This window comes from Bubalus bubalis, chromosome 21, assembly GCF_019923935.1.
Source record: "Bubalus bubalis isolate 160015118507 breed Murrah chromosome 21, NDDB_SH_1, whole genome shotgun sequence".
Classification (NCBI taxonomy): Eukaryota; Metazoa; Chordata; class Mammalia; order Artiodactyla; family Bovidae; genus Bubalus; species Bubalus bubalis.
In genome coordinates, this window is record NC_059177.1 from 51021377 (window position 1) to 51033633 (window position 12257).

General features: G+C 38.9%; 1 protein-coding gene across 2 annotated transcripts in view; it reads left to right on the plus strand.

Moving 5' to 3' along the window:
• The window catches only part of PRKAR2A (protein kinase cAMP-dependent type II regulatory subunit alpha), a 70802-nt gene that overhangs the window by 31996 nt on the left and 26549 nt on the right, over window positions 1–12257 (plus strand). For both annotated transcript variants that reach the window (XM_006065144.4, XM_044933963.2), the window contains exons 3-4: window positions 6945–6997; window positions 9441–9524. In XM_006065144.4, the coding sequence (XP_006065206.1) occupies window positions 6945–6997; window positions 9441–9524 (137 nt within the window). The remainder of the gene's footprint in view (window positions 1–6944; window positions 6998–9440; window positions 9525–12257) is intronic.

The window sequence follows — 12257 nt, forward strand, 5'->3', positions numbered from 1 at the left end:
TGCTATTTAAAAAGGCACCCAGTCTGTAGTGTTTTGTTATGGCAACCCTAACTCTCTAATATACCAGGCTGTATCACCTCTTCACAGGAACCAGCAGGACACCATAGGGCCTGAAGCCAGTGACCAGGCCTGGTAGAAATGAAGGGGTTTTCTCTCACAAATACATTTTAGTGATTCACATTTCTGGATGAGTAAAGCAGCAGTTAAAATCTAGAGGAGGAAGTTATGCTGGATAATCTATTGTTACTTTGTACACTTCCCTATTACTAACTAGTGACATCTGCTGGACAGTGGTGGCAAAGTTAATACCCTCAAGTGAGAGGCTGTGCTGCTCTTTTAGCTTTTGTCTTCAGTAGGTTTTGAGTATCTCATGACATTCAGTGTAGTTCTTGAGGCTGCAGAGGGGATCACACTGACCCTGGGACTCCCCAAGTAACTTTTACACTGAGATAAGCTTCCTGATATTTAGAACCATAAGGGACAGCAATTACAGAGACCTAAAAATAGATTTTTATATAGAAAATGAGAAAAGTAATTTGGGATCAGGACCAGGAAGAAGTAGAGAGGTTGAGGTAAACAGAGGAAGAAGAAAAAGGAGCTGAGTCTGATGTTCAAAAAAGTGAAAACATCCAAACCAGTTAAAAAAAAAAGATACACTGTTTTTCCACTAATGTCTGTGTGGCTCAGTCATGTCCAACTCTCTGCGACCCCATAGACTGCAGCCCACCAGCTTCTCTGTCCATGGGATTTCCCAGGCAAGAATACTGGAGTGGGTTGCTACTTCCTTCTCCATTTTTCACAAATAGGAAACATATTAATAATTTTAATGAAAATAATTGCTTTTGTTTAAATCATAGTGCTGTGTCTTAAGACTTCAAGATGTAACATTTGTTGCCTCAGTTACATTTATGTCTAAAAGTACAAAAATGAGCTAAGTGCTACAGTACTTTCCTCCAAAATCAGAAGAAGCCTGAAAATAAGCGAGCTCAAGACTAAGTGTCATTATCAGTAAAATCCTGTCAGTCTCATCATTAAAAGACTTGTTATTTTCAACTTTTTAAATGAAAAATTTCCATACATATGCAAAAGTAGAAAAAGTTAGTATAATAATCCCCGTGTACCCACCTATCTCCAAAATGAGGGTTTTTAAAATGCATTTTTCAAAGAAGACATTTTGAAATCCTGGACCAAGGAGTAACAGGGTAGACTGAATAAAGGTCAAGTATGAGAATATTTCTGAGGCAGAATTTGATGTATTCATTGGGTAACAGGTGGAAAGAAGGCAGTAATGGTGAGTTCCAAATTTCTAGTTTAGAAAACTGGGCTGACAATGACAGTGTTAATCAAGATCACAGAGAACCAAAAGGTTTGCAGTTTAACATACTATCTGAGAGCTGCCTTCAACACAGCTTCCTCAGCCCCCTACCCAAATACCTATGAAAATGTGAAAAGTGACAGCAGTAACATCTAAGACCTCAGGAAGGTGTCTGCCTTAATCTTTAGGACAGACCTGAGATAAACGTGTTTCCTTGTGGAAACAAGAATGGCTTGGCGAAAGATAGGGAGTCATTATATTCCATCCCTTACCTGGCTCAGCTCCAAAAGCCTGTGCTACCAGGGGTTCGGCAGCGCTCTACAGAACATTACCTGGTGCTGTTTTAGGGATTAGAATGATGTCTGTTCTCTTACTCCCTTCTCCCGAGTTTTTCTCCATCTATTTAAGGATCCTGGTTTCCTGTTAGGCAGAGTATTGATGGCAGTACAGCACAGAAGGCATGGCCCACACCTATAGGCTGGTCAAGAAAGGGCATCCTATCTGCAGTTCATGTGGGAGTCACCATTTCTCAGGTATTCCATTAGTTCAGAAAATCAGTGGGAAGGAGGAAGCTGGAGGGCAGCTAGACCAGCACTGCGGGGAGTAAATGTCTCTCAGAAATCAGGGATTGAGAGTGGTACATATCATCTCATCCCTTTATTGTAGATACATAGAGATTTTTAGCCATCATACAGAAGAATGGAGTGTAGGGTCAAGAACTAGTCATATTCCTTGCCTGCTCACAAATAAGACGTAAACCCTAACAAACAACATAAGGCTTGTAAATGAACTTGGTGGATTAAGGATATAAGAAGAATGAAGATTAGAAGGGTCCACTACAAAATGCTGATTTGTTGTTCAGTTACTCAGTCATGTCTGACTCTTTGCGACCCTATAGACTGCAGCACGCCAGGCTTCCCTGTCCTTCACCATTTCCTGGAGTTTGCTCAGACTTACGTCCATTGAGTTGGTGATACTATCCAACCATCTTGTCCTCTGTTGTCCCCTTCTTCTGCCTTCAGTGTTTCCCAGCATCACGGTCTTTTCCAGTGAGTCAGTTCTTCACGTCAGGTGGCCAGAGTATTGGAGCTTCAGCTTCAGCATCAGTCCTTCCAATGAGTATTCAGGGTTGATTTCCTTTAGGATTGATTGTTTTGATCTTGCAGTCTGAGGGACTCTCAAGAGTCTTCTCCAGCACCACAGTTCCAAAGCATCAATTCTTCGGCGCTCAGCTTTCTTCACAGTGCAACTCTCACATCCATACATGACTACTGGAAAAACCATAGCTTTTGGAAAAACTATAGCTTTGACTAGACGGACATTTGTCAGCAAAGTAATGTCTCTGCTTCTTAATATGCTATCTAAGTTGGTCATAGCTCTTCCTCCAAGAAGCAAGCATCTTTTAATTTCATGGCTGCAGTCACCATCTGCAGTGATTTTGGAGCCCAAGAAAATAAAGTCTGTTGCTGTTTCCATCATTTATCCACCTATTTGCCATAAAGTGATGGGTACAGATGCCCCAGTTTTTGAATGTTGAGTTTTAAGCCAGCTTTTTAACTCTCTTCTTTCACTTTTATCAAGAGGCTCTTTAGTTCCTCTTCACTTTTTGCCATAAGGGTAGTATCATCTGTATATCTGAGGTTATTGGTATTTCTCCCAGCAGTCTTGATTCCAGCTTTGCTTCATCCACCCCAGCATTTTGCATGATGTACTCTGTGCATATAAGTTAAATAACCAGGGTGACAATATATAGCCTTGACATACTCCTTTCCCAATTTGGAACCAGTCTGTTGTTCCATGTCCGGTTCTAACTGTTGCTTCTTGATCTGTGTACAGATTCTCAGGAGGCAGATCAGGTGGTCTGGTATTCCCATTTCTTTAAGAATTTTCCAGGAGAAGGAAATGGCAACCCACTCCAGTGTTCTTGCCTGGAGAATCCCATGGACAGAGAAGCCTGGTAGGCTGCAGTCCATGGGGTCGCACAGAGTCAGACACGACTGAAGCGACTTGGCAGCATTCGTTGTAAAATCCCCTAGTAGATAACAAAGTTCATCTTCCTAATGACTTATAGGGTTTCTACAGTGATTAACAAGATCTGGATTAAGCAAATCAGTGGTGGGGTGAAAAATCAAATAAAATTGCTTATTTTGCTTTCTGAAAGACTGAGTGTCTGTTATACAAGAAAATATCATATGACAGTGATAATGACCTTTAATTAAGACTTTTTTAGAGATGTCGTTTGTAAGAGGTCTAATGCTCAGAATGCCACCACCGAACTTCAAGCTCATAGAGAATGTAAAAACAAAGCAAATAGGTCTAAGAATATTCCTGCATAAATTGTTTTTATTTAATGAAGAATGTAAACCTTCAGTGTATCTCTCAGACACCCTGGCGCTGCTCACAGAAGGTGCTGCCACTTACCTTTGATGTGCTGTCCCTCTGGTTCTGAATGTCCGTTGTTAAAACTGGGAACTAAGATGGAAAAATGTATCTGGGTGGAAATGTCACTCCGTTGATTTGTGAGCTATAAATGTTCACCTTTTTAAAATAATTTAAATGTATAAACAAATGATTAATATTTAAGTTGATACAGCAAAAAAAAAAAAAATGTGAGCCATTGCACAGGTGTAAAAAAAAAAAAAAAAAAGAATTTTCCAGTTTGTTGTGATCCACACAGTCAAAGGCTTTGGCATAGTTGCATGAGAGGGCAAGAGAAGTAAAAATTTTAAGGGCAAAATCTGTAATACAAGCCAGCCTTGAAGAGAGCACAGTTGTTGAAAGAGCTCACGTAGAGAGTAGAACCAAGATAATGGTAATTAAAGTTCCAGAAAACCAGAACAAATGAAATGTGATCATAGCAATAGTTCAACGAGTTGACATTTACTGCCTCCTTACTGTGTGCCAGGCACTTGTTTACTTGAATCCTTGCAACAGTCCTCAGAGGGGAATCACTGCTGTTAGCTCCAGTGTGCAGAAGAGAAGGTGGAGATATGAAGTAAACCAAGCCAGGTCACACAGTTATTGCAAATAATTGAGGATTTTTTAGAAGAAAAACTTTTCCTTAGCTATAATGACGTATACTAAAGCTGTTGTGAGGAAGGAACAGGTTTGTTACTTTCTGGGTAACACCAGTGATCACATCTAGACATTCCTGACAAAATAGTCTATGAGTACACTAACTTTTTTATGCATTACATAATTCATTGTGTCTACTATTGTCATCCCTAAGGGTAAGATTTTAAAAGCATGACTTGTATTGACATCTCCAATTCGAACTCATCTTGTGTTCTGTATTTGTATTAATATTCCCCTTTTCTCCAGTGAAAAACTAAGTATATATTTGTTTACTCAAAACTGTAGTACACAGAGGAGTTTTGGAATTATTGAACCACTGACAACATCAATTCTTTTTTGTCATTGGATACATCCCACTGGTCAGATTATTATTTTCAGAAGCTACTTAAAATCACCCCCTTTCCTTTTCTCTGTTATGTTATCAACTTGATATGTGGTTAGATTCATTTGTTTCTCTTTGTATTCAAATTTTGGGTTCCTCCATCCTTATCAAATTTATTGTTAAGACTATATAAAACATTTTCAGTTCAGTTCAGTTCAGTCGCTCAGTTGTGTCCAACTCTTTGCGACCCCATGAATCGCAGCACGCCAGGCCTCCCTGTCCATCACCAACTCCCGAAGTTCACTAAGACTCACGTCCATCGAGTCAGTGATGCCATCCATCCACCTCATCCTCTGTCATCCCCTTCTCCTCCTGCCCCCAATCCCTCCCAGCATCAGAGTCTTTTCCAATGAGTCAACTCTTCGCATGAGGTGGCCAAAGTACTGGAGTTTCAGCTTTAGCATCATTCCTTCCAAAGAAATCCCAGGGCTGATCTCCTTCAGAATGGACTGGTTGGATCTCCTTGCAGTCCAAGGGACTCTCAAGAGTCTTCTCCAACACCACAGTTCAAAAGCATCAATTCTTCGGTGCTCAGCCTTCTTCACAGTCCAACTCTCACATCCATACATGACCACAGGAAAAACCATAGCCTTGACTAGACGGACCTTTGTTGGCAAAGTAATGTCTCTGCTTTTCAATATGCTATCTAGGTTGGTCATAACTTTTCTTCCAAGGAGCAAGCGTCTTTTAATTTCATGGCTGCAGTCACCATCCGCAGTGATTTTGGAACCAAAAAAAATAAAGTCTGACACTGTTTCCACTGTTTCCCCATGTATTTCCCATGAAATGATGGGACCAGATGCCATGATCTTCGTTTTCTGAATGTTGAGCTTTAAGCCAACTTTTTCACTCTCCACTTTCACTTTCATCAAGAGGCTTTTTAGTTCCTCTTCACTTTCTGCCTTTTAACAGGGCTTAAATGTCAAAACTATGTAAAATTTTGTCCCTTTTTTGTTTCTACCTACCTTCTAAGAAGCAATTTTTCTACTTTTTGGTTTATCCTTCTCTTGTTTCCTTTTGGAAAAATAAATACATTAAAATTTTTTATATGGGCTTTCCTGGTGGCTAAGCTGGTAAAGAGTGCAGTGTGGGAGATCGGGGTTTGATCCCTGAGTTGGGAAGGATCCCCTGGAGAAGGGAAAGGCTATGCACTCCAGTGTTCTGGCCTGGAGAATACCATGGACTGTATAGTCCATGGGGTTGCAAAGAGTCAGACACGACTGAGTGACTTTCACTTTCACTTTTGTGTATGTGTGTGTGTATATATCTCTCTCATATGTGTGTGTGTGTATATATATATTCATACTTATTTATTCCCTCTCCCCATCATTTTTAGCTCTCCTTCTTTCTCATGGAAGTCCTTCTTTATGGAAGGACAGTCTGTCTGCTACATATTAATAGTATATTCTTCACCTTCTTTTTTTGCCTTTTTTCCCATAGAGCTGGCTGTTAATTAGCCAGAGGGGGTCTTTCTCAATCTTTCTCATAGCTGAATTATTCAAATGCATACTTACATCATTTATGATATTCTGGTATTGTAAACAGTTGTTTGGTTAGCTTTTTTTTTTTTTTGGTTAACATTTTTTAAATCTTTGAATTATGATAAAGACAAGTCCTGCAGCCCATTGGTGCAAACACAGATTACCTACAAAGAAAACCGAGTTGGCTTTAAATTATATAATATTGTATTTATAACAGAGCCTGACAAATAGTATTATATTCATTTTGTTAAAATTCATTCTTTTAAGTCATTCTAATACATAAGGAGGTTGAGATATTTTGCTTTTTTTGGTGAGTACTCCAATTCCATATCCATATGTCTATATTGCATGTACTGTATTTGGTGGTTTTCTGTTCCTGCTTCATAGCTCAGCAGAGACAGCACTTCCTTCCTTATCCTTGCCACTACCATAGAATTTAGTAGGTGATGTTTTTTATGGTTTCTCTCCTATTTGGTCTACCAACCCCTGGATAGCTGACTTTTCATCACAAACAGAATGCCTGGCATTACTAGGTACTTAGTATATTTGTTAATTGAAGGAAGGGGTTGCAAAGTTAATTATAGCTTTAGAAACAGTGAACAAAAGGAAACTATGTTTACTTCCTATTTTCCAGTAAAATACACATCTGTTTTATTCATTTTTCTCTTTATTTTTTTCTCTCCAACTTTAGTCTGTGCTGAGACCTATAACCCTGATGAGGAAGAGGAAGATACTGATCCAAGGGTAAGAACTACAGCAAAGGTATTAGGTAGAATAATTTCAGTCCCCACTCACTCCCCTTTTCCTCTATATACCAAGGCTAATCATGCTGATATTTAAAATGAATACAGGTTAAAATCTCAGCAAGATACCATCTTTTATCTAACAGACTGACAATTATTAAGAAGAATAGGAAGCAAGATTGGTTGAGGATATGGTAAGAAGGGGTGCCTAGCTGTGGCCGTCAGCTTTACACTTAGTCGAGCCAGCTGACTCAGCAGTTACCTGCAGGAAAAACATGCCTACCGGTTGCGTCCTTCCTAAGGATGCTTTCTGAGGAGGTTATTGCAGTATTATAATAGTGAGAGATGGAAGCAACATAAATGAACTAAAATAGGGGTTTCCAGGGGTTGAATTATGGCACATTCAAATCAAGAAAATCTGAAGCCATTGGAAATGATGGTACAGGACTGGGTTTAAATGACATGGAATGATGTAAATTTGAGGTACATTTTATACAGCATTTTATAATATAAAAAATTTTTAAATATCTATCCATCTTCATACCTATTTACTTGTTTACTTATTTGTACAAAGATTTATGCCTGGAAGGATACATCCCAGATTTTGACAGTAGTTGTTGCAAGACTACAGTTGATTTGGGGGTTGCTTTTTCAAAAACTCAGATTTTTCAACTTTTATATAGTTAACAAGTTACTTTCATAAAAGCAAACTTGAACCATCTTTTTAAAAAGATTGATGTTATAAAGAAGCTTTAATGATCTTTCAAATATGTCTTAAAGTGAGCAGACTAGAAAAGATTTCTAAACTATTCTAATAATAAAATGCTACCATTGTGTGAATATAATAGACATGTAGGTTTTTAAATTTTTCATTCTTGATGTTATAAAATTTTGAAAAGACTTTTAAAAGTTAAAACTTTTTCAACTGACTATTTAATATTATAAATTTAAATTACTTAGCACTTTTGACATCTTGTTATTTCTGGTCTAAATTAAGTGATGTAGATTTTTTAGGGTGAAGACAATACTTAGGATGGTGCTTAATAGGTTTTTCAATTATAACAGCAATGCTGGGCAATAATTCTTTTTTAGTTCAAAAAACATGTATTGACTATCTATAGTATTAGTGGTAGTAGTAATAATTTTTGAGCACCTACTGAATGCCAGGTTCTATTTTAAACACTGCCTGTATCAGCTCATTTAATTCTATGGCAACTCTGATTTTGTAGGCACCAGTATTATTACTGGTAATACTAAGTTTGTTGATGTTTGAACTCCAGCTTATATAGTGGTTGTTTACTTGCCATCTCCATTTAGAGTTCAACAGACAGTTTACAGTGAGCTCCTGATGATTTCCACTGAGACATTCTTTTTCACTCACAGTCTTCCCCAGCTCATTAAATGGCAGCTCCATCCTTCCTGTTGCTCAGGTCCACACTTTTAAAGTCACCTTCAGCTCCTCTTAATTTTTTATACCCACATTTAATTTTTCAGCAAATCCAATGGGCTTGGTCTTCAGATCATATCCAAAATTCCAGTACTTCTCAACACTTCCATGGCTACCACCTTGGTCTTAATCCCCAGTTTAACACTAGGATAATCACAGACGCTTCCTGGCTTCCGCTCCTGTATCCATCAAGGCTGTTCTTCACTTAGGAACCAACTTAAGCCTTTAAAATCATCTGTCAGATCTCTTTCCTTCCTCAGTGCCCCCATGTCACTAGAGAAAAGTTCCAGTTCTATGATTTACATTGCCCTCCACCTAAGCCCAAAACCAGGTCTCTTCCTGATCTTTTCCCCTCGCTCTTTGTCAGTCACACCTGTCTCCTGGTTTTTCTCAAACATGCTGTTCACCCATCATATTGTTTTCATTTGCTGTTCCTTCTGCTTGAGGTCATCTTCACAGAGATGTCCACATGACTCATTCCCTCAGGTTGTCCTCAGTTCCTTAGGATCTTGACACAAATGTCACCTTCTCAGGCCTCATCTGGACACATGCCTGCACGTACACACACACTTTTAATCACCCTTCCCTACCGTATTTTTCTCCTTAGCCCTGTCACTCTCTACCATCCTTTATGTATTTATTGATGGTAAGAGCAGGTGTTTGTGTCTTCTGTTCACTGCTCTGTCCCCAGAGCTGGGATGGTGCCTGGCACCTAGTTGATGAAAATGTTTATTGAATGAATGAACATGTAACCTCCTGCTTTATGGATGGGGATTCTGGGGCTCCCAGCAGATAGCTGACTTGCTGCCAGCCATACCCCCATCCCATTGCCTGTCCACGATCAGGGTACTGCTTGGTATTTGTATAAAATTAAAATTATGGTAAATGTGCTCTTAATTTTTCCCATTTTTAGGAGAAAGAAATATTCTAATTTGTAAGTTAAGTAATATTTTAAAATAGAATATTAAAATTTCCCTTGTTTTCTTTCGATTGGCAGGTGATTCATCCTAAAACTGATCAACAGCGGTGCAGACTTCAGGAAGCTTGCAAAGATATTCTTCTTTTCAAAAATCTTGATCCGGTAACACTGACTTTTAAAATATTTTTGTCTTTTAGCTTTTCATCATTTTAACAGTTTTTAGCATCTTAGCCACAGCCATATGAGGCAATAAAACCTTAGCTGCTTCTTTTGCATTGTGTTTAGCACTGTAGTTAAACACAGATGACTTTTAATATTTCTCTGACCTGCTTTGGTACTTCCTCCAAGGCAGTACCATTTGTGAACCATGCATTTGGGTCATGTCAAAAGGAAATGCTCAGGTTTGCATGACTCTGGCTTAGTTTGGAGGGTCTTTATTTATGCTGCAGAGTAATTTCTCTAAAGATGCCAGTGTGGTGTCCTCCTTACTGGTAGCAGTTACACAGTGGAAATGGGTGACTGCTTCTCACCTCCTTGGTGTGAGGCATCTCTTGTGATTATTCTCAGTGAAGACCTCAGGCCTGGGACACACAGAATGGTATGTGTCTATAGGGCTCTGCACAGGATCTGTGTGTGCCTATCTTCCCTCTCTCGGTGAAGATGGAGAATAGGGCTGCCTCCTGAGCACAGAGATGCTTCAAATTTCCTATTTCTTCAGTACTTTGAGGGCCATGTGCTGAAGGCCCATGGATGACGGAAGTGCTGGGCCTGCTAGGGAATCCCAGAATGTGCAGAGACAGGAGGGATGGGAAATAGAATTTTCTTACTACCCAGTTCCTGCAAATAAAATCTTCTGAAGATATTCCCACAGCCCTCTGGGAATTGGATTGGTCAGACATGAGTCCATGATGTATTCCTGGAGTCTGTAAACCAGACTGTTTGGTAGCTTTGTGGTTATAGGAATAGCTGGAACTTTAATCAGAAATTTATTAGTCTGAGATTGAATAAAACAAGGACAGTGAGTTGAAAGAAAGGCTGTTGTAAGAAATATTAGTCTGTGTGCTGTTTTCCCTGGAAGACCCATCTGTATCAATAGAAAAGGGACTTCTTTATCGACTGTGAATAAAACCCCTGCAAATGTTATACTAGCAGATGTTCTAAAGGAAGTTGCTATGTCAGTCTAGTATTCAGATTTTTCTCAGTGATGAAGAACATCATTTTATCATTTCGGTATTGAAAAATAAAAGTTTCAGATTTAATTATATTTTTCTGACATTTTGTCATGAAAATATTCAAATACAATGAAGTGAGAAGGGTTTTACAGAACATGTATTTATCCTCTGCCTTGATTCTGACATTAACATTTTGCTATGCTTGTTGTGTTATATACCATCTACCCTCAACAGAGGGGTTAGCAACCTTTTGCTTAAAGAACCAAATGTGTGCAGTGCTTAGTCACTCAGTCGTGTCCTACTCTTTGGGACCCCATGGATTGTAGCCCACCAGGCTTCTCTGTCCATGGGATTCTCCAGGCAAGAATACCAGAGTGGGTTGCCATGCCCTCTTCCAGGGTATCTTCCCAACCTAGGGATCAAACCCAGGTCTCTCTCATTGCAAGCGAATTCTTTACCATCTGAGCCACCAGGGAAGCCCATAGCAAATATGAAACATTTCTGTCACAACTACTCAACTTCATTATTGTAGCAGGAAGGCAGCCATAGGCAATGCATAAATGAAAGTGTATGGCTGTGTTCCAGTAAAATGTTTACAGTCAGCTGTTTGCTGCCCTTCATTAACCCATCTTATTTTTTTTGGATAGTCTCAGTATAGTTCCCTTAAATATTTTGGTGTTCATATCATGAACTGGAGTTCAGTATTTGTTTGTTGCTTTTTAGTGTAAAGTTTTCATGTAATGAAACGCATGCATGAGTTTTAAATGTACATTCACTTAGGTTCAACAAATGTATACACTTAAGTAATCCAAGCCCCTGTCAAGAATATAGAATTTCGGGGACTTCCCTGGTAGTTCAGTGGCTAAGACTCTGCACTCCCAGTGTAGAGGGCCCGGGTTCAATCGCTGGTCAGGGAACTAGATCCCTCATGCCACAGTTAAGACCCAGCACAGCCAAATACATACAAATAAATATTTTTTTAAAAGAAAGAGAATTATAGAACTTAGGACTTCCCTGGCGGTCCAGTGGCTAAGACTAACACTAAGACTGCACTCCCAATGCAGGCACTTAGCAGGGAGCTAAAGTTCTGCATGCCACACAATGTATGCAGCCAGAAAAAAGACACAGAATATTACTACCACTTCAGAAACTTCCCTCATGCCCCTTCATGATCAACTCTTATTCCCTTCCCCACAGAGGCAACTTCTATTTTGATTTATTCTACCATAAATTCATTTTGCCTTCTAGAATTTCATGTAAGTGGAATCATACATGATATGAAATCATATAAGATTTCACATAATAAATCATACAATATTTCTCTCCGTTGTGAGAAACTCCTTTTGCTCAGCACAGTATTTTTGAGATTCTTTCATGTTGTTCAGCATTCCATTTTCTTTTTTCACTTTTTGTTTTGAACTAGTTTTAGCCTCACAAGTAAGATGTAAACATAGTAAAGAGTTCCCATATGGCCCTCATCTAACTTCCCCCAGTGTTAGCATCTTACATAACCACGGTACAGTTATCAAAACCGGAGAATTTACATTATTACAGTATCATTAATTAAACTAAAAACATTGTTCAGCTTTCATCAGTTTTCTCCCTAATGTTTTTTTTTCCATAGTTAATGATCCAGTCCAGAATCCCTTATTGCACTTGGTTGCTATTTTTCCATACTCTCCTCCAGTTTGTGATAGTTTTCAGTCCTTTCTAGTATTTCATG